Source organism: Hemitrygon akajei, chromosome 12 (genome assembly GCF_048418815.1).
Source record: "Hemitrygon akajei chromosome 12, sHemAka1.3, whole genome shotgun sequence".
Taxonomy (NCBI): Eukaryota; Metazoa; Chordata; class Chondrichthyes; order Myliobatiformes; family Dasyatidae; genus Hemitrygon; species Hemitrygon akajei.
In genome coordinates, this window is record NC_133135.1 from 41726089 (window position 1) to 41751481 (window position 25393).

Below are 25393 nucleotides of genomic sequence, written 5' to 3' on the forward strand. Positions count from 1 at the left end.
TGATTCCAGGAATGAAAAGGTTATCATATGAGTAACGTTCGATGGCTCTGGGTCTGTAATCGCTGGAATTTAGAAGGTTGAGGGGGGAAATCTCATTGAAACCTCTTGAATGTTGAAAGGCCTAGACACAGTAGATGTGGAAAGGATGTTTCCAATGGTGGGAGAGTCTAGGACAAGAGGGCACAGCCTCAGGATAGAGGGGTGCCCTTTCAAAACAGAGGTGCGGAGAAATTTCTTTAGCCAAAGGCTGGTGAATTTGTTGTTACATGTTGCTGTGGAGGCCAGGTCATTTGGTGTATTTAAGGCAGAGATTGATGCCATGTCCAATCAGGAACCTGTCAAAGGTTATGGGGAGAAAGCCAGGAACTGGGGTTGAGAAGGAAAAGAAAAAAAAAGGATCAGCTTTGATTGAATGGCAGAGCAGACTCGATGGGCCAGGTGGCCTAATTCTGCTCCTAGGTTTTATGGTCTTACGGTCTATGGTCAACCTGTGCAGATTGGTGATAACACACCCTCCTCGCTGACAATCAACACTGGTGCACCTCAGGGGCATGTGCTTATTCACTGCACTACTCTCTATATACCCATGACTCTGTGGCTAGGCATAGCTCAAATATCATCTATAAATTTACTGATGATACAAACGTTGTTGGTAGGATCTCAGGTGCTGACAAGAGGGTGTACAGGAGTGAGATATGCCAACTAGTGGAGTGGTGCCGCAGCAACAACCTGGCACTCAATGTCAGTAAGACGAAAGGGCTAATTGTGGACTTCAGGAAAAGTAAGACAAAGGAACACATACCAATCCCAGAGGGATCAGAAGTGGAGAGAGTGAGCAGCTTCAAGTTTCTGGGTGTCAAGATCTCTGAGGATCTAACCTGGTCCCAACATATCAATGTAGTGAAAAAGAAACCAAGACAGTGGCTATACTTCATTAGGAGTTTGAAGAGATTTGGCATGTCAACACATACACTCAAAAACGTCTATAGATGTATCATGGAGAGCATCCTGACAGGCTGCAACACTGTCTGGTATGGAGGGGCTTCTGCAAAGGACTGAAAAAAGCTGCAGAAGGCCGTAGATCTAGTCAGCTCCATCTTGGGTAAACACAAAGTACAATGCAGATGCTGTGGTCAAAGCAACACATACAACATGCTGGAGGAACTCAGCAGTAATAATCTACAAAATACCCAGGACATCTTTAGGGAGTGGTGTCTCAGAAAAGCAGTGTCCATTATTAAGAAGCTCCAGCACCCAGGGCATGTCCTTTTCTCACTGTTACCATCAGGCAGGAGGTACAAAAGCCTGAAGGCACAAACTCAGCGATTCAGGAACAGCTTCTTCCCCTCTGCCATCTGATTCCTAAATGGACATTGAATCTTTGGACTCCACCTCACTTTAAGTATACAGTATTTCTGTTTTTGCATGTTTTTTTAAATCCATTCAATATATGCAATTGATTTACTTGTTTATTATAATTTTTTTTCTCTGCTAGATTATGTATTGCATTCAACTGCTGCTGCTAAGTTAACAAATTTCACGTCACATTCCGGTGATAATAAACCTGATCTGGGGTTCAAGTCCATGGTTCCCCGATAGTGGAAAAAAACGGTGAGGAGGCATAATGCATGCTTTCCTTCACAAGTTGGGGCATAGAATATAAAAATTGAGAGATTATGCTGAAACATTGGTTAGTCTACACTTTAAATATAGCACACATTCATGGTCACCACAGTACTGGTAGGATATTTATGTATTTATTTATTTAGATAAATTTGAGTTGCACCATCCAGCAATCCTCTGATTTAATCCTAGCCTAATCAGGTGATTAGTTATAATGACCAATTAACCTCCCAACTGGTCTATCTTTGGACTGTGGGAAGAAAACAGAGCACCTGGAGGAAACCCATGCAGTCATGGGGAGAATGTAAAACTCCTTACAGGCACCGGCAGGAATTGGAACTCCCTTCACTGGTACTGAAGAGCATTATGCTAAATATATGCAGACTGGTTGATATCTGGAATTTGCTGCCAGAGATGGTATTGGAGATCAGATACTCATTTAGACAGGTTCATAAACAAATAAGGCATAGAAACATATGGACCTAATGCAGGGAAATGGGATTAATGTGGATAGACAAAAGTCCTGGACTGAGGGCTCATTTCAGAGTTGTAAGTCTGAAACCAAGTGTTATTATTCAGTATTGTATAAAGTATTAGATACTTATTGGTGTAATTGAACTCCTGTTTAGCAGTTGCACTTGTGTGGTCTGCGTTATTCAGTCACAACATAATACATTAATGCATGGTAGATCAACAGCTTGAGTTGTGCAATTTCACTTACTGGTGAAAGCATAGCTCTTTTCCCCCTATGTAATTACTTTTCAAAAACCTTGGGTCCAACTCATCCATGCTGATTAAGGTGCCTCCGTGAGCTAGTCCTATTTGCCTTGTATTTGGCCCACCTCACACTAAACCTTCCCCATCCAAACGTTTTTTTTAAACATTGTGATTATACTCACCACTACAACTTCCTCTTGTAGCTTGTTCCTTCTACCCACTTTGTGAAAACATTCCAAAAAGTGTATAGATTAGTAAGTTGTGGGCAAGCTATGTTGGTGCCAGAAGCACGGTGACACTGCAAAATCCTCACTGGTCTGATTTGTTTTGAAGCAAACAATGCATTTCACTCTATGTTTCAATGCTCATGTGGCAAATCTTTTTTTTAAAAAAATCCTCATCTCAAACCTATGCCCTCTCAATTTAGATTCCACTACCTTGGGGAAAAGACACAGATCATCTATTTTATCTATGTCCACATTTTTATTAACCGTTGCCCCTCAGCTTATCATCGCTCCTCATAATTCAAGCCCTCCAAACCCAATTTCATCCTTATGAATTATTCCTGCATTGTCTTAGCTGAATCACATCCTTCCTGAAGTGTAGCAGTGAAAACTGCACACAATATTCCATATCTAATTTCATCAATATCATACAGAACTGTAACATGACATCCAAACTCTGTCACTACTTTCAGGGAACTTATAAACTTGTACTCTGGAATCCCTCTGTTCTACAACATTAACCCGGGCCCGTCCTGGTTTCACTTTGCACTTGTCTAAGTTAAAACCCATCTGCCTTCACTTTGCCCTCTTTCACAGTTTATCTAGATCCTGTTGTAAAATTAAGACAACGTTCATCACTTCCACCACAAGACAATTTTGGTGTCATCTACAAACTTAATCATGCTACCTATATTCTCATCCAAATCATTTATGATTAGCAATAGGGACCCTGCACCTATCCTTGTGGCAAATCAGTGGTTATAGGCCTCCTTTCTGGAGAAAAAAAATACTACTGCTCATTATCACCCTCACTCCTTTCACCGAGCCAATTCTGTGTGCAGTTGCCTAGTACACTAAAGGTCTACCATGTACACTCATTGAACCTTCATTCCCTAGTAACATTACAAGTACTGCAATGCCTAACACAACTCTCCCTTCTCTCATACCTCAATGGTTCAATTTAATATCAGAGATTGTATACAGTATACAACCTGTAATTTTTACTCTTGCAGACCTCCACAAAACAGGAAAAAACACAATGATAGAAATGTGAAAACCCTAAAGCCCCTCTCACCCTTCCCACGCACAAGCAGCAGCAAAAGCATCAACCTTCTCTCTCTCCCTACTTGCTCCAACAAAAGCACTTTATCATACTTCTAGTGTCTATACTCCAGAACACTGAGCTGTCAATTCTATCCATCCCACAAGCACATTTCCCTAATAGTAATATCACAACTCATGTGTCAATCCATACTCTGCGATTAGCTTCTTGATACATTAAAATAAATGCATTTTGCCCTATCAGACCTTTCTTGGTCCCTTTCTTGCCCGTTGGGACTTGCTTTCTTTAAATTTCAGCTATCTCATCTACTACACTACTATTTTCAGAGATCCCCCTGCCTTCTCCTAATCCAATATAATGCATTGATACATTATGCCAGATATTATAGCCTTCTCTTAAATCTAGTGAGTTTTTAAAAATATAAACCAAGTCTTTCTCATTACTGGAATACTCATTACTAACAGATTTGTTTCCTACAAAAGTATGTATAATTATCCAGCTAAAGCCTGTTAGGCAAAATGGAAGATATAGAAATTAAGTCTTGGACATCATTACAAACATGATGTCAGTATAATATTATGACATTGTAGAAAACTGGTTTGTGAACCTGGGACTCCCATTATTTTACAACCAATCATGCTGAATGGCATCATATTTCTAATAGAGGAAGCAAATTATTTGGTATTTTGATTTATCCATTATTAAAACAGCATGGAAATCCAACTAAAACATTTTGGAGGAATGCAAATCCTTTCAGGTTACAAATTCATTTATTTGTGCTAAATGTTTACTCTAAAGAATTTTACTTACTATTCCTGAAACTTTCCAGATCTATCCAAGCAATTGAAGAAATCAGATTATTAAATTATTTAGCACAGTTGCTTTATTTTCATTACAGTGAACTTTCCCAGTTTATGATTAATTACTTCCACTTAAAATGGAAAATAATAGTCTGCATTGCTTTTCTATTACACAAGTTCCCAAGTGTTTCTATAAAGCATCCTGAAGGTGTTTATAGAATCTAATAGATTTGCAAAGGTATCTCGTGAGAATTTCTTTGGTGCAAATTTATGTAGGAATTGTACTGAACTATTTTTCCCCCAACATGGTGGAGGACATCACAATCAACAGTGCAAAAGTAGAAATTAGTAAGTGAAATCGGTTTTATTTTCGTTAAAAAGTTAAACCGTTCACACTGATTCTCAACAAAATACATTTTTATTCTTCAAGATAGATGAATAATATGAAGTTATGGCAACTTGACAAAAAAAGGAAAAATATCACCAGTTGTGAAGACAGTAGCAGTTACTGTGTGTAGAGTGAAACACAGAGTCAATGCTTCTAATGCAGAAAATCCCATACATGCTGTGACCTGTTATTGGTGTCACAAAAGACCAATAGGAACAGATTTGCACAATTGATACAACCTAGTGCAGATACAGTTTTCTGTAAAGTATAACATACCAGGAATGGGAGCAAAATGCTACTCTATTAGTTGTAATGCACAATGTGACCTTTTCTTGTAAGCTACATAAGTTCATATTAAAACTACACCATTTACAGACAGAACAAAGTTGAATTACACAGATACAACAGTCAACATACTTAAGTTACATGCTGGGTTTTTGTCTTTGAAAAGTGCATGAAATTTCCACATGAAATTTTTGAGCGAGAGAAAGATAAACTTTGAAAGTGATGACACAATGAAAATGAGAGAGCAAAATTGAAAAGAAGAATGCACAATGTGTTTTTTTTTTGACTTCACTGCCTGGAACAAATCATGTAAGCCTTCTGTCCTGCAGAGAACCAAAACAATCCAAAATTAAAATGATCAAAGAATATAATAATTCAAATGAGGCAAGTATATCAGGCTAGAATTTTAAAGTGTTCATTAAAAAAAACTTGAAAGCACACTTTTTCTGCACCTAACTTATTTTGAAATAAAAATGTGCAAATACAATACTGACTAGAAAGGCATAAAAAGTTATCAATCAACACTAAGTTAACAATTGGTGACGATGCCACTGGAATCACAGCATTGTCCCATCATTAGGAGTTTCTACCAAGCTGGGAATTCTGTGTTGTCAACTGTTTATAAATAAATGTGCTTTCTTCACAAGTGTAGGAAAACCAATGCTACAAAAGATCAGGTAGCAGGAGATGGCAATGCTGGAAAGTACACAAATTTACTTCCTCTCCCTTCCCAAATAAATCTGCAATCAGCATTAATAGCTCAAAGTGCAAACTAATTTAATGGACGGGAATACTGAGCTCAACATAGCTTTTAATTCAGTGCTAAATGAGCAACTTGGAAAGACTGCAGTGGATTAAAAATCACATTCCAAAGTTTGGAACTAAGAATACCATAGTGGAATGTACTAAAGGGCTTCATTTTTCAATAATTTTGGCAGGGATTGATGTGATTATTTTACTGGCGATATTGACCTTAATTAAACAGAACTTTTGCAGTTTTAATATTATTTTGTGCAGAACGTCGATGCTTTTCACACTTACGAGTTAAGGTTTATCTGCCATTTTTTTCGGGTACTTAATCGGGTAAACTATGCACATGTTTAAGTTCCATCCTCATTTGCTTAATTTGATGCTTCAGTCATACACTGGGAGAAGGGGAAATACTAGTTGCACACAATTTTGAAGGCTCGGTTTGTGCCAGGTTTGTCTATTGCAACAAGAATGAAAACCACTTTGTTATCAGCATTAAACAGTCAAATCAAGCACAATATGCCAGATTATATAGTAAAACTCCTTTTGCTATGCTTTCATCGCCATTCCTTTCCTGTCAACCTCCTATCAATCTGAGATTTTAATACATTTCATTTTCAATACCATCACCACTTTGTGGTTCAAGCAGTTATTACTTAATTGGGTACCAATTAACAAGTAATTTTAATTCCCAGACCTCTGTTCTTTGGGGACTAAGCATTAACTAACAAATGCATTTTACTTTGTTCCCTAGCACATGGCAAAAGGGCAATGTCCATTCTACCAGCTCATACTACATTCAAATCAAGATCCCAGTACTGAAAGGATGAAATATTCCTATGCAACCAGGTGCTCTTAATTGTTTTATTCCTGCTGGCTTTTAATTATTTATTTCATGTTCAAAAGTGGTGATACTATGAAATTTATTTAAAAATCAAAATTGAGAAGTTTCAAAAAGTGAATGGATATGGCTTTTAAACAATAACTGAAAATACAAAATATAACAACACAGAAATTAATCAACTTTCCCCCTTTCAAATAACACAAGGATTTTGTTTAAAAATCATTTTGCTGTAAAATTGAAAACACTTCATAAACCATGTTTTCTGCTACAATAAAACTTCTTCAGTCAAGATCATTGGTCATTTTAAGTAAAATGGCGATGTAAAGAAGTGGCTTTTATAGCTGCAAGCTCCAGTTCCACCTGCCAAGCTTTCTCCCCAAACCCACTCAGTTTATGAGAAATTTCATCGAGTTAGAATTTTAATCCCAGTAAAGAACAATTCATTAGGTATTCCAGTTTAAGTAGTTTCATTACAAATCATGTATGTTAATAATTTCAAGATGTCTTGAAAGATTTATTTGTTCCAAGGAAGCATCAGAATGTCGCCTGCAATAAGGTGCCTAGGTAAAAAGCATCCCATTTCACATTCCTTCCCTCTCATTCACCTCCTCAGAAGCAACAGCTTCAAGAGAGTTTGATCTCCCCTTCTACCAATTATGGGCACAGAAGAGTCAGTCTGTGCAGTTTGAATGGGTAGAAGGAGAACAGGGTAAGTGGAAAAGAAACAATCCTTAAGAACAAGTCAAGAAATATTATATATTTTAGCCCTTATGGCACCTTATTTCAAATTTTGTTTAATTGTTGGCTACTACATAAGCATATGAAAAAAATATTGATGATAGATTGAACTATTCATCTGGAAAAATCAGGTTAAATATTGCAATTTTTAATTTTAATATAGCACTTTCAAATTTATCTTAACTGAACTCAATATAAATTGACAGCATGTTCTGAGTAGTCTGCACGTTATTTTATTGCCATCTTATTAAACCTGATTGGTAAAAAAGTATTTTAAAAGTTTCAGGACATTCCTACTCTTTTCCATCCCAATGTCCTACTCCTACTCACAACTGCACTTTGAAAAATCTCCTCCTTTCTGCATTTTCGGTCATTGTCTCTATTGGCTGCAAGAGTTGGACAGACGGGAGAATAATGTCAGCATCAATAAACACCAATCAGAGTCAAGATTGTTCTCCATTTTAATTTCCTTTACTTCTTCCAATCATCTGTCAGGAATTCTCTACAACTGAGGAAATATTCCAAATTGAAGACTTAATCCAGCTGGAGAATACCAGCTGTGGCTGATCCACACCTCAGAGCATAACACTTCACTGGCAGATTTGGTGTGGACTGTATATCATTCCTATTCATGTTTATAATAATTAAAACTGCACATATTTGCAAGACACTAGGCATGGCAGGGGATAAATAAAAATGTGTATTGGCATCCATAACATCAATACAACGAATCAATATTCCTGCAACTTTCCAAAAGGACTCAATTTGCAAAGTTTTGATATTAAAAGCATTTCCTAAAAATGTGACCAAATTACCCAGACTTGGTGTTTAAACACTTTCTCAGAAAAGGGTAAAATGCAATATACCCACTAAAAACATTATCTGAATATTAGCAAGAACACTCGAGTCTAAGTGCTTCTCATCTGCCGTTTAATACCTTTCAGAAGTACTTAATAATAATCACCTACTACCACTAATACCATCCCCAACCCCCTCCCATGAATCCAAGAAACAAAGTTCAACTATGCTCCAGGGTCCAACTTTCTTTACCAGTACAAATAAAAACATTCAATAACAGAAATAAGATTGCTTAAGTACCAAGAAAAGATTTTTTTTTAAGTAAATGGGCAACAGTTAACAGCCACACCGTTCATATATGCCGGATAAGTACCAGCTTGTGCACAGTGAAGTAATAATATGCTAATTCTACTTTTGCCATTACTTGCAGTGTAGCAGGGATCCTTATAAAATAAAACTTCAATGTTTTATTTAGTTCTAGTTGCCCTCAAGACTTTAAGCTGCCCCTACTTCTGCCAACTTCACTGTTAAAATAACTTGATACATAGTGCATCAGTTGTCTGCAACAACATCAAAAACCGCTACATACTTAAAATCAACCGCATCTGGATGGCTAGTAAAAGAAATCCCAACCATTTAATAGGTTTTGTAAATTCTTAAATTATCTGGGAAAGGAACCAGAAATACAGAAAACTTACCTTGGCTCTCTCTAAATGCTGGAGGTAATTTTCAAAAGAATTACGTTTCTCAAAGAGAGCCCATTGCTTTTATTCATAACAAAAAAGGAACAAAGCATTTTCAGTATTTTTGTTGATGCATAAATGGAGTAATAGAAGGAAGTGCAACAGAGGGGAAAAATTTGTAGGACCAAATTATTACTCAAGAAAACTAGCTGTGCTAGGTCTCAAAGTTTTGGCAGGAGACAGGAAAAGGTCAAAAATACTTCTAAATATATTATGAAATGACTGATCCAGCTCCTAAAATGAATTTGAAGCAAATATTAGATTCAAGAAAGAGACAATTATTGCAGAAAATTAGCTGCCATCATTTTATTCTTTTGGAAAAAGAACTGTAAAATGTTTTTTAATTTGAATTGCACATACCTAAACAAAATGCCCTGTGCATCCAAGGGGACTTGCTTCCTCGACTTTTTTTTATATTTTTAAAACATGGTATATTAGGGAGCATGCTCAGTGGATTTAACAAGTAGTCTCTTGCTTCACTTAAAATTAAATTGTTCACATAATCTACAAAGACTTCCATCCAACTCAAAAAAATTACTGTTGTACATTTCCAGCCATATTACATAAATCTGATTCCATGAATATGAAAAGTAATTCAGCTTGTGTTTTCTATTGGAATTGTAACTACCCACCAATTTAGTACTCCCATAACCATTCTTCCCAATACTCCCTTTAAGCAACATGATCTTTCTTTGCCATCCAGAAGCATTACAAATTGCACTTTCCATTCTTGAGCAATGAAACAAAAGTATTTTGTTTCAAGCAATGCTCACTTCCCTCTTAACTCAAATTTTAAGTACCTTTAAAGTAAGTGCCTTCTTACAACTAAGATCTGAAGCTTACCTTATGGGTTATGTATGACTAGTCAAAATAAAACTGCAAAATTTCAAGGTTATGTTAATAACATTACGCATTAGTGTTTTTATTCTTTAAAAACACAAATTTTGGTGCAAATATGTGCGGCTGCAGACATCTGACTGAATATTAAGTGCTAAAACCAACATCAAAAGATGCCCTGGTCTTTTCATTTTGGTTATATTTTTTGTGAAGAGCTCTAGAGTCACAGAAGCCATAAAATGTTCTTTATTTGTATTTCTTTTTTACTTGTACTCCAGTACATTGAAAAGCGACCCATTGTGCAACTTTTTTTTCCAAATTTCAAGAGTTTATTTTGTCAGAAGCTCTCCTGAATGCCTTTGGTCTTCTTTCACACCAAGTTCAGTGTCATCCAACGAGTGAAAGAAATCAGATAATCTGGTCGAGTCTAGTTCAAGAAGAATATGTTGACTAAACTAAAAACGTAAATAAGTCTTCTTCATACATTGGGTCTCTTGTAAGAGTTGCACTAGATGTTGTAAAGATTTGAAGTTAAGACTATCAGAGCTCTTACTGGCTGTTCCATGAAAAAGAACATCTGAAAGCTGGAGAATTTTAAACTCGTAAGATGAATAGCCCAGAGCCATCAGCACCAGATTATTTGGACTAAAGTTTCAGCTCCACACGAATGACACCAAAACAAAAACCAAAAGAAAAATATTAGATACATTTCCAGTTTTTTTTTGTGTTTCTCTCTGATTGAAAACAAAGTCACAGTTGGAGTTTAGGTAGCACCAGGTCACCTGAACTCTGAGTACACCACTGTCCTGATTCACATTCTGTACTCACTGTGCAAAAGCAGCCAAGTACAATGCCCTCAGTATTCTGTAATCTTTCATGGCCAACTCTTGAACATTCATCTGCGCAGAGAGGGCATCTGACTGTAGACAGGATAAGCCAGTCTCACATTCAGAGAGTCATTGTGCTGGACCAGTGAAGTTTGTTGATAATGCAACACCAGGTCTTTAAGCGTACTGTACAAATTGTATGGTTCGGCAAATCCATAACCCCTTGGCGTGCTATAAATCACGCAATGTTTTACTTCTCCATCAGCACTATAAAAGAAAATGAAACAAATTATCAGTGAGAAAATCTTATTACAGCACATTTTATTCAAGTAACATTCCTTTCATTCAATGGTGCTCAGGAGCATTAAAATGGATAAAATGCATTTTGTATATTTTGGCAACATGTAACTAAACACAAATAAATCTAGTTATTTCAAATAATGCAATAGCTAAACATATTGAATCCTGTAATCACTGCTGAAAAACTCAAGACAGAAGAATTTGTATTAATACTTCTATATTTATTGTATCCTGCCATTATTTTCTGATTACCTCACTCCTCCCTATACACCATTCACAAGTGATTTATTGAGAAATTCAATTTTTGTCTGTAGGTAGAATGCACGGTAAGAAGAATCTTAACTGATATTCCCTTTGGTTCAAATACTATTGCTCCAAATTCATTGTCCAAAGATCGGTTTCAGTTTCCTTCCAGTTACTTGGAAATACCAATAAAAGTCTCATTTAGTGCTGAATGTGAAAATGAAGATTTCCTTCCAAATCTTCAAAAGCTATCATATCTCTTTGTTAACTTTTATACAAAAAAAGTAGATCGTGTCCTTTATAAATCTTTATTAGACCTGGCAATCAACTGTTTGCAATTGTTCCTGTTGTACAAGTACAAATACTGATCACACATGAAGTACAATTGAAAGATTTCACTTATACGTAAAAATGTTAGGAACATTCCCATTAACTCACTAACATTTCTGTTTCTGTCAGTGTAAATGCAATGGTGTTTTTTTTTATTGTGAACGTCTAGTAAAGTTCATTAGCAATTGCAAGCAATTCAAAAAAAATTAAATTCAGCTCTTTTGCACAACTATGTCTCCTTCATGTGGCTTTTTTTAGACAGTCAGTGAATTAATAAAAACCTCCCATATAAACTTATGCCCATGTGTTACATTGGCAACTATTAATAGAAATTTATCCGTGCAGATGGTCAAAGTGCCACCAAGGTCTTCCACCCAAAAGAAAGACTGCTTTAATTCTTTGAGGCAGCAAGATTTTGGATTTTTACTGAGGTTTATTGTGAATGCAGCACAAAGGCATTCTTTTTCAACACAATCATCCTTCTGAAGCATATCGAACTGCTCAGTGTATCCCATAGAGTACTGGTCATGTGCCAGAGCGTGTAGACAAAGAGCCTTCAATATATCCCTTGATACCAGCTCTGAAATGCTAGCTTCCCATAGGACAAGACTCGCCCTAGGTCTGGCCCCAAGCTGTGGAAATTGGATGAGTGAAAAATTAGAAAAACTTCTGACAGAAAGGAAAGTGTCTTCTTAGAACAAGATGGAACAGGAATAGTAGAAATGAATTGGTATATCCAAAACATTTTAAGATACCCATCTTGCATAAGTCAGGTCTTTACCACACATCACAAATAAAACATATGGTCATCGTTGAATCCTGTCCTGTGTACTCCATCATATCAAATGACACTACATATCCCATCATGCTTGTGGATGATACGAAGACAGGTGGAGGGGCAGGTAATGTTGAGGAAGCAGGGAGACTGCAGAAGGACTTAGATTAGGAGAATGGGCAAAAAAAATGGGAGGTGGAACTTTGTGGACATACACTTTGGTAAAAGAAAAGTGTAGGCTATTTTCTAAATTGAGAGAAAATTCAAAAATCCAAGGTGCAAAGGGATTTTGGAATCCTTCTGCAGGATTCCCTAAAGGTTAATTTGAAGGTTGAGTTGGTGGTGAGGAAGGCAAATACTTATTGCTTTAAAAAAAATACTTCTTAAAAACATAAAAGTTACTTACACCACCGAACAGGCATAGCAGCCTTTTTTACTGCTCTCTCTGATTAGGAAGGCACCATCTGATTTTCCTCGAAGCAAATCTTCAGCTTGTGTTCGATTAATGGCTCCCACAAACCACGTCTTCTCATCATAGTGAGGGAGGTTTTCGTCTTCTTCAGTCATGAAATATGTGCTAAGGTGAAATTGTAGATATCAAGTTACTCTATGAAGCCCCCAGTGTTCTTGGTGTGACATGAGCAATCTGTCACTTTATAACTTAATTTCAATTATAGCATTAATGACACTGCATCAAAAGATTAATAGTTTAAATGTTTCTATCACTGCAGTTTTTAAAATACTTAGTGCTGTGACTGGAAACCAAGCTTTCAAAAAAGGTACAACACACACAAATGCTGGAGGAACTCAGCAGACCAGGCAGCGTCTATGGAAAAAGTACAGTCAACATTTCGTGCTAAAATCAGTCCTGCCAAAGGGTTTCGGCCCAAAACATCAACTGTCGTTTTTTTCCATGGATGCTGCCTGGCCTACTCAGTTCCTTCAGCATTTTGTGTGTGTTGCTTGGATTTCCAGCATCTGCAAATTTTCTCTCGTTTCTAAAAAGGAAACCTAGTTGCACAAAACTGCAGTGTTTTCAGAGCATTAAACTGGCATATTATATCATATTTTTACTGAGTTAAGTATTGTATGTAATTAGTTTTGCTACAACAAGTGTATGGGACAATGGAAAAAATGTTGAATTTCCCCATGGGGATGAATAAAGTATCTATCTATCTATCTAGGACAACAAAGGAAATGGCGAGAAAGCAGGTGTATGTGGTTGAGGGGGATCCAGGGTCAGCAATGATGGAATGGCGGAGCAGACTCAATGGGCTGAATGGCCTAATTCTGCTCCCATGCCTTATGGTATAATGGCATGCAAAATAAGAGGTTTTCCTAAACCACTGAGTAACAAGCTCATATAAATAGATCAACTGACTGTAAACAATCTAGTTTTTGCTCCATTATGTAGAACATGAAGAGATGAAATCATCTATTCTTGCTCTTGGGAGCAATATACATCTAAAGGCCCACCTATTCAAATTAACAGGCTGACATTCACAACTATAGAACCAAAGCATCCAGTTCAGTTAATTACACAAGTACTTGCCAAAAGTTATCACAAAGATACAAGCTCTAAACTATGCTTTGTAAATATGAGAAGCAATATCACCATATCTGAGAGTCCTGGATATTGGATATCAATTCCAAAATTAGTGAAGTCCTCCACAGAAAATAAAAGGTATTTAGCCATCTCTTAACCAAAGCCAAGATAACACTAGAATAATGCAAGTCTGAAATTAGAAGCATTGGAAATATAGCCTGATAATCCATTCCTTTTTCTAGTTACTAATGAAGCAATTAATTTGTTCATAAATTTCCAATCCTTATTACAATAAGAAATCTTATAGAATTTTTTGAAGATGTAACTAGTAGAGTGGATAGGGGAGAGCCAGTGGATGTGGTATATTTAGATTTTCAAAAGGCTTTTGACAAGGTCCCACACAGGAGATTAGTGTGCAAACTTAAAGCACACGGTACTGGGGGTATGGTATTGATGTGGACAGAGAATTGGTTGGCAGACAGGAAGCAAAGAGTGGGAGTAAACGGGACCTTTTCAGAATGGCAGGCAGTGACTAGTGGGGTACCGCAAGGCTCAGTGCTGGGACCCCAGTTGTTTACAATATACATTAATGATTTAGACGAGGGAATTAAATGCAGCATCTCCAAGTTTGCGGATGACATGAAGCTGGGCGGCGGTGTTAGCTGTGAGGAGGATGCTAAGAGGATGCAGGGTGACTTGGTTAGGTGAGTGGGCAAATTCATGGCAGATGCAATTTAATGTGGATAAATGTGAGGTTATCCACTTTGGTTGCAAGAACAGGAAAACAGATTATTATCTGAACGGTGGCCAATTAGGAAAAGGGGAGATGCAACGAGACCTGGGTGTCATTGTATACCAATCATTGAAGGTGGGCATGCAGGTACAGCAGGCGGTGAAAAAGGCAAATGGTATGTTGGCATTCATAGCAAAAGGATTTGAGTACAGGAGCAGGGAGGTTCTACTGCAGTTGTACAAGGCCTTGGTGAGACCGCACCTAGAAAATTCTGTGCAGTTTTGGTCCCCTAATCTGAGGAAAGACATTCTTGCCATACAGGGAGTACAGAGAAGGTTCACCAGATTGATTCCTGGGATGGCAGGACTTTCATATGAAGAAAGACTGGATCGACTGGGCTTGTACTCACTAGAATTTAGAAGATTGAGGGGGGATCTTATTGAAACGTATAAAATTTTAAAGGGATTGGACAGGCTAGATGCAGGAAGATTGTTTCCGATGTTGGGGAAGTCCAGAACGAGGGGTCACAGTTTAAGGATAAAGAGGAAGCCTTTTAGGACCGAGATGAGGAAAAACTTCTTCACACAGAGAATGGTGAATCTGTGGAATTCTCTGCCACAGGAAACAGTTGAGGCCGGGTCATTGGCTATATTTAAGAGGAAGTTAGATATGGCCCTTGTGGCTAAAGGGATCGGGGGTATGGAGAGAAAGCAGGTACAGGGTTCTGAGTTGGATGATCAGCCATGATCACACTGAATGGCGGTGCAGGCTCGAAGGGCCGAATGGCCTACTCCTGCACCTATTTTCTATGTTTCTATGTTTTTCCTATTAAATCAAAGTACACCAAAATATCAAAAATTCCTCTTTATGAAAGACAGCCCTGCAAATAACTACCTCTTTCATCATTTCTTTAATGTTACTTTTGTTGCATTATCACAACAAATGGGAATTGTGCAAGTTGAAGCTTAATTACTCATAACATGGAAAAGTTCATACAGAAGTTGGTTAAGTTCAACTACAGGTAGAAGTTCAAGGTGGGGGGGGGGGGTACCAAAAAATAAATAAATCACACTTCTGTAGAAATACCTTTTCAAATTACTGTATGGGATTCAGATTCAAAAAGATTACATTGACATTTATAAATTTGAGAATGTCAAAAGAAAACCTCTAAAGATTGCAAGGATAACATACTACTCTTTCAGTCTAAGGTTTCAGAAAGATTTACAAGAACAATTACACTCACTCGTCTGTATTTTCATTTTTGATTCCAAGCCAGTCATTTATTCGTTTTTGGCGCACTCCTTTGTGATTGAGCCATCTGCAAAATAGAAACAGAGGTACAAGACATCATGAGTTGTTAATTATTGTGATACCCAGCCAAGTATTGCCCCTCATTCAAGTAAATTCAATGTCATTTATTTTGTGTTGCCACCTACACAAGGTACTGATCCCTGATCTTCCGCAGCTGAATAAGGTCTGGCTTTATGCTGTTCATTTTCTTGTCAATCTCTCGGTTATCAGACGCTTGTTTTTTCAGATCTTGTTCGAGGCGCATCTTGCTGTCATGAATCTCCCCAAGACGAGACTTGAGTTTTTCATAATTCATCATTATCCTATTACACAAAGAAGGATTTGCTTCAGTTTAGTAACAAATGCACATCAGGATGAACCACGAATGGTTTTAAAATTTACTCACCTTCCATCCAATTGTATATTTTAACCAAATCCAGATTCATAAGTGCTTACCTTAAATTTTCTAACTTGCTGCAGGTAATGAGTTTACTACTCACTTAAGCTAGGTATACTCAGAGTGTACTTCACGAAAATGAAATTATCCCCATTACCTCATGCCTTCAATATTGTGCATATTTAGATAATTTTCAAGATAGGATTGACAGAAGGCAGCAAGAAAGTATTTCACTCATTGAGTTGTCAAGATTTTGGGGGCATAGTCTGAGGTATGATGAAGCAGACTCATTGATTATCCATTAACTTGGGCAAGCTGTACGACCTACTCCTATTTCTATGCTTCCTAGTCTTTTAGCAAACGAGTGCATTATGGAGAAGATTTTTATTGTGAAGTGATATTCAAATTCTGAACTTATCGAAGTTTGCTGATGACGTCAAATGAGGGGAGTAGTTAGTCCAGTGGAAAAGAATGCTTACTGGGGATTTATTTAAAAACAGATCCAAGGGGAATAAAACCAGAAAAAATGCACTAGCTCCTGATGGAAGGTCATTGACCTGAAAAAATAACTGTTTCCCATTTTGAAGAGTGTGGAGTGTTTTCTCCATTTTTTTTGTTTTATTTCAGATTTACAGCAACAGTAGATTTTGCTAAGACAAGGACATGACAAAAGGAAGTCAACTTATTTTCCAAGCACAAGGTACAGTGAAAGGAGTCAGGTGCAGGGCATAAACTAAAGATACATGTGTTGTATTGCAACTTTTAAATGAAGGTCCCCGTTAACAGAATACTGTGATAGATTCACTGGGCTACTTCATAAATTTATGATCTGGGAAAAAAAATATAAAATCACATACCGTTCAATTTCCTTCTCATTCCCTTCCCTGCGAAATCTCTCAATATATTCTTTGCTGTAACGCTCTTGAGTGTGACACTGTTCTTCAAATATTTTTATTGTCTCATTAAAGGCTTCAATTGCAGTTCTCTTCATTTGTATCTCCTGTTAAAGAGCGAGTTCAGTTTTACCTTTAAGTGATCAATTAACAAATTATAAACAATTCAATAGTTTTGTCCCATTAATTGCTGTTATTAATAAACAGGAGAGATTCTGTAGATGTCATAAATCCAGAGTAAGCTGGAGGAATTCAGCTGATCAAGGCAGCATCTATGGAGAGGAATAAACAGTCAGTGTTTTGGACTAAGACTCTTCATCAGAACTGATGAAGGGTCACAGACTGAAATGTTAACTGGAGTTCCTTCAGCAGTAAGCTAAATGTTCATGTTGAGATAGTGGTCTCAGAGCTCTGGTGCCAAGCAGCTCACGTAGCCTGTACAATGCAGTTTATCAGCCATGGATCTGAGCTTCCAATCCATTCCGTAAACCAGAGCTTAAAAAGAACTTTGTTCCAGTGCTGTGTAATTCAACCCGTAATGCTATATCACAGTACTACACTTGCGACAGTACAATGGCTTCACCAAGTAACTGTCACAGAATGAAGTTCATTGTTGTCACCATTTCTAGGTTTTTGATCATGTGGATGGTCAGAGGCTTTTTCCCAGGGCTGAAATGGGTAACACGAGAGGGCACTGTTTTAAGGTGCTTGAAAGTAGGTACAGAGGGGATGTCAGGGGTAAGTTATTTTAGCGAGAGTGGTGGGTGCGTGGAATGGGCTGCCGGCAACTGTGGTGGAGGCAGATTCAAAAGGGTCTTTTAAGAGACTCCTGGAGCTTAGAAAGATAGAGGGCTATGGGTAATCAGAGGTAATTTCTAAAGTAAGTACATGTTTGGCACAGCATTGTGGGCTGAAGGGCCTGTATTGTGCTGTAGGTTTTCTATGTTTAGAGAAATGCATCAATATCCGACAACAAACCAAAGAGAGCTGCAGTTTTACGATTCTTAGAAATATTACTAAAATGAATTCAGATATCATCAATCCACGTAGAACACTATTGTATTATTATAAGCATTAATGTAAACTTAACCAAGTGCACCCAGAATTTAATTAAAATGAGCACTAGATTATTCCTTTTTAAAAGGCATGGGAGCTTAGAATTTGTAAAATATAATCTAATCTTTGAAGGTTTTAGCAACAGATTTTACAAATCTGAGAATGACAAGTTAGTAAACTTTATTCAAAACTGCTTTTATAAAAGCAAAGTCTGTAAAGGGTGCAGTTTGAAGGACTTGGCTTTTATATACTGTATGACTTGAAGCAAACCACAAAGGACAAAGGTCTTCAATTTATCACTAATTTACAATATATTGTTGCTGGTCATTTATCCAACTAAAATGACCAAAAAGTAGCATCTGTTATTTGGATTGATGAATAAAAAGTAAAGACTAACATGTATTCTGTAATACAAATATTACTACATGACCTAGCATTGGTTCACACACCTGTGACGTCCTTGTGTATTCTTCATAAAGCCGGTCATATTCTTTACTCTTATCCTGATATTGGTTATGATATTCCTGCAGTTTTTTGCCAACAGCATCAATATTATCTTCTTTCACCACCTGATCCTGTTTAATAAAGTGAACAGCAGATCATAGAATAACCAGTCGCTTCACTACGAAGACAGGGCTAATAATCACACATAAAATAAATTATATTTCCAAAAACATATTTTCCCCATAATTTTCTTCTCACCAGACACTGACTATAAGAAACACAACTTGTTAAAATATTATAATTACAGAGTAAATCCCTTTGCAGAGGCCTAAATAAAACTTGAATTCCAGGGCAGCAGAACTTGCACTGAATTCTGCATCAAATAATCAGCCTACGAAATAAGGCAAAACTCGTGAGACACCTGATGTATCAGATACACTTATGATTAAATGTTTGGTATGACAGATTGATCTGTCATTACATTACCTTGACTGCATGCGTTTTTAATGGACAGCCTTTTAAACGGCAGACTGCCCTGTTACAGTAACCTCTCTTAGGATTGAGTAACTCCCATGAGAAACTGCAACAGGAGTACGTCATTCAGCCTGTCCACTGGCCTGATGAGTCTTTCACCATTCAATAAGATAATGCTAATAGTATTTTCATATCCAGTGGCTCTCCTTATCAAAATTATGAAGTCTCCATATCATTCATAGATAAAGTACTTTAAAGATTCAGAATCCTTTGAATGAAGCATTTTTTTCCTAAATCGCAGTGCTGAAAGATTTACCCTTTAAATGTGACCCTGTCACCTTGATCCACCATATTCCCTCCAAGTATATTCTTGCTTGGCACTGAGCCTAACAATATACACAGAAAATGGGCAGTGTCCCATTTAATAACAAGACGATTTCTCTGCACTTGTACACTTGATCATTTCGTGATGAGGCCAAAACATGATCTTTCTTAAAACTTGCTGTACTTGCATGTTAACTCCACGATTTGTGTCCTTAAACGTTCAGGCTACCAACTTCCTAGTTTCTCATCTTTTAAGAAAAATATGGAAAACTTCCTATGTCTCATTAAGTTCCATCTGGTATTTACTTTCACATTAACTTAACCTTCATGTCCCATCTCAGGCACATGGGGCTTGTCAAGACATAACTGGGGGCTCAACTAGGAGAAGGAAATCTCTGATCTCAAACCACTGATTTGCGGCTACACCCACTCATGAGGCTTACGGCGTAAACCCCTGAGGAAAAATCTGGAGCTGGAGTTCCTAAGGCAATCCTACATCGCGTTCAATGTTGACTGGCAACTCCCGCAATGCCACTGTTGCCAAACTGCTCCGATCTCTGTTGTTACTTTGGATTCATCAGCTGCATGGACAGGAGGAACCTGCTAGATGGGCAATAGCTTGTTCTTCATATTGTATTGCCCTAGCTTGCTTATCATGGTGACAGCTGGGATGCAACATTCATAGTCGACCCCGATGAATGGAAAGCCTACCTCTCCCATGTCCCGTTTTTTCCCCCCCCAGCCACTTCGCATCCTCATCATTTCTACCTGGCTTTGTACTGTCAGTATACCTGGCTACATTAAACTTGGACCACCGAAGTATTGATAGAGATTGCAGAGATTGCATAAATTAGCTGCTTTACACCTGTATTATTTTTTCATCAGATCCTCAGGATGGTTTGTCACATTTGAGATAAAATATACATAGGCAAACAGCATATTAGCAAATGTCTTCTGAAAATTCAAATACACTAAATCTCAAATTCCCCTCAATAACCAACTTAAAAATTCAGAAAAAGGAGATACCATACTTTATTGATATCTTCTAGCGTTAGATGAGCAAGGTACCACATCAAGAGATTCTAATATTATACACAAGAAATATAAAGGCTTAACTGACCTGCTGGAACTTTGAGATTGGATACATTAACTTCACATCTAGCTTTGGGTTGTACTGGGCAAGGGACTCGTGTCTGTAATGGTTAATGAGCTCCACCACTGAGTTAAAAGTGAGCGGGTCAGAGAAGCCATATTTTCCATCTCGATGGTATATTTTGATTAGTTTGTTATTGCCTCCTTTCCTGTAAAAGGCAAGATAGATAGTCATTTGAGAAACTACATACAGAAATATATCAATAGGTTGCAATTAAGTTCATAAAAGGTTCTTGTGTTGTTCATTGAAAGAATACATTAAAAAAAATCAATACCACAACTAAACTACACCTGAACAGCTTTGGTAGTAGAATACTAGATTATTCCACAAAGATTTGAGCTTAACTCCAGTCCAGTTTAACAATCATCTAGCAGGGATGCTCAGATCAAAGCATGGTGAAAGTAGCCCACAAAGAGAAGGTAACTTGTAGCCTATGCACTACACCCTGAATAATTGGTGCAATGTCAAGTATACTGATTATCTTAAGTTTAATATCTTTACATCGTTTGGTTTGAATAACACTATCACAGAAAATTCTAAGCATTATGAGTAGCAATTTACTTTTGACCCAGGACAGAGGCATCCAGCTGAATGCAGGATGATACAGATTCAACTATATCTCAAAGTATATATAAGAATTTTTTTTTAAAAACGCAGGAAGTGGTGAGTGCGTGGAATGGGCTGCTGGCGGCAGTGGTGGAGGCGGAAACGATAGGGTATTTTAAGAGACTCCTGATAGGTACATGGAGCTTAGAAAAATAGAGGGCTATGGGTAAGCCTAGGTAGTTCTAAGGTAAGGACATGTTTGGCACAGCTTTGTGAGCTAAAAGGCCTGTATTGTGCTGTAGGTTTTTTATATTTCTATGCCATAAACTTCAATACTATGTAGATAGCACCACCAGCACAAGGCCATCCATTGACACTAGGTTTGTCATAGTCATTACATTCACCTAAGCTCAAGTCAACAAAATAGATTTTATTTCAATTTGTGTGGATTCAAACTAGGGATTCAGTATAGTGAAGCAATTCATCTCAACACTTTAATCAAAAAGTAAAATTTTTAAAATGTAGACTATTAAGTGTAATTCCCTGAAACAACTAAAAAATCCTATTCAAAATAACAAGGTACTTGCTTCCTGTTTACACTAAGCCTCTTCTATCCACGTCCATTTTCAAAATTAGATCCTCACTTTCCAGTCAACAATTTGGTCATGAAATGTTGGCTGTCAATGACAAAGCTGGCATTTAAAACCCATCCCCTACAATGCCTTAACTGGGTGGCTTGCAAGGCCATTACCAAGGGCAGTTTAAGCATGGTGCTTCCAAGTGTGGAGTTTCATAGGTACGAATTGAGGAGTCATAGTGGCATAAATAATTCTGCTCTGTCTTCAGATAGGAAAAACTTGCAGAGTTGAAGCAGAAAGAAATTTGCATTGGCATTCTTCAGTTTCTGCTTAAAAAAGTGTAATTGGAGTAAAAATTGACACTCAAAAGGATGACTGCATATACGCTCAAGACTGACAATGTTTTTAGAAACATTACATGAGTTAGTTAGAAGGCATATGAATAAAAGAAAATCCTTTGGTGAATGCTATTTGTGCAAGGATTCTTTGTAAGTTAAGATGATAAATTGGGGTGATGGGGGTAAAAACCTTAACACTTGAGACTGAAAAGTGGTAAAAAAAAAATCAAAATTAAGGAGGCCGGTTTAGGTGTTCTCAGTGTATGTGTGGAAGCAGACTTTCAGAAAGAAAATGTTCCTCATTAGTAGTGTACTGACTGCCTGCATTATGGCCTGGCATGGGAACATCAATGCCCTTGAGTGGAAAATCCTACAAAAGATAGTGGATTCAGCAAACTACATCATGAGTAAAGCCCTCCCAACCATTGGGCACATCTACATGAAACATTGCCGTAGAAAAACAGTATCCATCCATCAAAGATCTTCACCACCTAAGCCATGCAGTTTTCTTGTTGCTGCCATCAAGCAGAAGGACTCAGGACTTGCACCAGCAGGTTCAAGAACAGTTACTACTCCTCAACCATCAGGCTCATGAACAAGAGAGGATAGCTACACTCATTCTATTTCTAGTGTTTCCCACAACCAATAGTCTCACTGTAAGGACTCTTTATCTTGTTATTTCACACTTTCATTATTTATTGCTATTTATTTATATTTGCATTTGCACAGTCTGTTGATCATTGATCCTGTTTAGTTACTGTTCTACAGATTTGCTACATATGCCTGCAAGAAAAAGAATCTCAGAGTTGCACATGGTTACATGTATGTACTCTGATAATAAATTTTACGTTGAACCTTGTATGCAGTTAAGAAGTGGGAGAGACCACAAATTAAATCTTGAGGAGAGACAGCCCGAACTAATGGTACAAAAATGGGGAAAAAAGCTGATGCAATTGACTCTACAGTTGCAATTTGATGATTAAGACTGGAGCTAGAAATGAATGGAAGTCAGATGTGACTAACGTCATGACACACTGAATGAAATTATTTCCATGAACAAGGTCACAGACATGAGACATTGGTCACTTCCTTTTCCAAGGATGCTACCTAATCTGCTGAGTGTTTCCATGTTTTCTGTTTGTGTCAGATTTCCAGCATCTGCTGTTCTTTCACTAATGATTCACACTTAATCCATTTGATAATAAACACTGGATTGTATGCGGTCAAAACAACCAAAGAATCAATGTCACATGATGGCTAACAAATTTGATTGAAACTGGCTCACCATTCTCTTCCCCACCATCAATTTATTTATCAGGAAACCAGAGTATAACCAAATATATTTTCTGAAAACGTCCATGGGTCGGGGGGGGGGGGGGGGGGGGAAGAAATGAGGTTAGGGTTAATATAGCATTCAAATTGCTGACATAAATAAAATTCAAGAATACTATACAAATTAATTGATGAACTAATTGTAAATATCTGCAAATGCTGGAAATCCAAAGTATTCTTAGAGGATCATATGAGAATGAAAAAGCCCAAGTGCCTTTGTACCAGGTTTTGCTGACACAACAGCAGAAGTGTAGAAATTCAGTGTTGACAGACAAGGATATCCTCACTCTGTACAATATAATGTGGAGTTATTCAATTGCTTCCTGGATGAGGGGATCCCTAAAGACAGTAGCAGAAGTGATCTCATTTATTGCATTGGAATGTTAAGAATAGAGTCTAAGAGGGTGCTTTCTTTGCCCAGATTTATTGTACCAGAATAAGGGGTCAGTCATTTTGGGATGAGATGATGAGAATTATGTTTAACTACATTCATCATTCTGTTTCCAAAGATGATGGATGCTAAGTAATGAAGCTGATCTCTTTGGACTGTACTTTAGAAGCAAGCATATGGAAAATGATGAAGATTCACTAATGAAATTGTTCGATACAAGGATTAGGTGGAAAAAGACATGAGATAAAGGATCACTCAACAACTTACTGAATGGCAACCTAAGCTGAAAGGTCACAAAGCTGACTGCTACTCCTATGGATTCTTTTAGCACTGGAACCTGGTATTGTCAATCAATACCAATCTGGATTCTTGACTTCAATGGTTGGATTGCAACTTTTACCATTTCAACCTCCCTTGCTCTTACCTAAAACAGCAATTCTCATCTCTTCTGGAGATAGAGACAACAGGACAAATTTTCTGTGCAAATTAAACCAAATCTCTCATCTGTCCTTGATCCATATCCCTCCATAACCTGCTATCCAAATAACTAAAAAGCCCCTTAGATTGATTATATGTCCTTGGAGATTTTTGTACAATTGCAGCATAGAGATGTGTCCATGTGTGGTTCAAAATGTGTGCTACATGTTGCATGGCTGACAGGTAACATGCAAAAAACATGTTTAAAATCCAATAACTGAATCCTGATCCTCGCTAGAACCCTGCTCGCTTAATGAAAGATGTGAAATACATTACAACTGTGTCAGAAAACACTTCATATTTTCTGAATTACTATATACCTGAGGGTCAAAGTATAATCTCCCTGCATCTTGGTAGAAGCATCCCGTACTAGGAATGTACCATCTGGCATGTCACGTAGCTTGTCGTTCACCTCTTCTCTGTGAAGAAAAAAAGTGGAAGGATTAGAAGGCTCTAAAGCAAGTGATTTATCTATGCAAAATGGTCACTATCAAAAAAAATCAACATATTACCACCACAGCAAGACTAGTATTCTTCAGTCACAATCAAATGGCGAAGGAGACTTGAACTCTGCTGACAGTCAATTCTCAAAACCTGCGCTTGCAAATCTTAATTACTTATTTATTGTGACGCAGTGTCGAGTTGGCCCTTCTAGTCCTTTGAGACACACTGCCCAGCATTCCCCCGATGTAACCCTAGCCTAATCATGGGACAATTTACAATGACTAATTAACCTACCAACCGATACATGTTTAGACTGTGGGAGGAAATGGGACACCCAGAGGAAACTCACGTGGTCATGGGGAGAACATACAAACTCCTTACAGATAACGGTGGGATTTGAACCTGGGTCGCTGATACTGAAAAGTTTTGTACTAAATACTTCATTACCACGCCTCCCCAAATCATATGCTTTAACTCTATTAGCAGTTAATGGTGATACCTCCTCATCTTTTTGTATTGTGTATCTTTTTTAATTCAAGAAAATCCTGATTTGTCATTGGTTTTCTTGTTCGAGCCTTCATGGACATGCTTAATATTCAAGACGCTGCTTGCTAGAAAATACATTTTTTTTATAAGCTATGTTGATCTGACTTTGAAATGCTTCTGTTGAAATACAAGTAGTAACAACTGCG

The 25393-nt window shown here is 37.5% G+C and overlaps 1 protein-coding gene across 3 annotated transcripts in view; it reads right to left on the reverse strand.

Annotated features, from left to right (window-relative positions):
- Positions 1-4772: 4772 nt before the first annotated feature.
- The window catches only part of pik3r3b (phosphoinositide-3-kinase, regulatory subunit 3b (gamma)), a 577180-nt gene continuing 556559 nt past the window's right edge, over positions 4773-25393 (reverse strand). For all 3 annotated transcript variants that reach the window (XM_073062975.1, XM_073062974.1, XM_073062976.1), the window contains 8 exons: positions 24578-24676; positions 20563-20743; positions 18650-18775; positions 17109-17251; positions 16001-16177; positions 15808-15882; positions 12692-12862; positions 4773-10904 (listed from right to left, as the gene is read on the reverse strand). In XM_073062975.1, coding sequence (XP_072919076.1) covers positions 10706-10904; positions 12692-12862; positions 15808-15882; positions 16001-16177; positions 17109-17251; positions 18650-18775; positions 20563-20743; positions 24578-24676 — 1171 coding nt within the window. In that variant the 3' untranslated portion in view covers positions 4773-10705. The remainder of the gene's footprint in view (positions 10905-12691; positions 12863-15807; positions 15883-16000; positions 16178-17108; positions 17252-18649; positions 18776-20562; positions 20744-24577; positions 24677-25393) is intronic.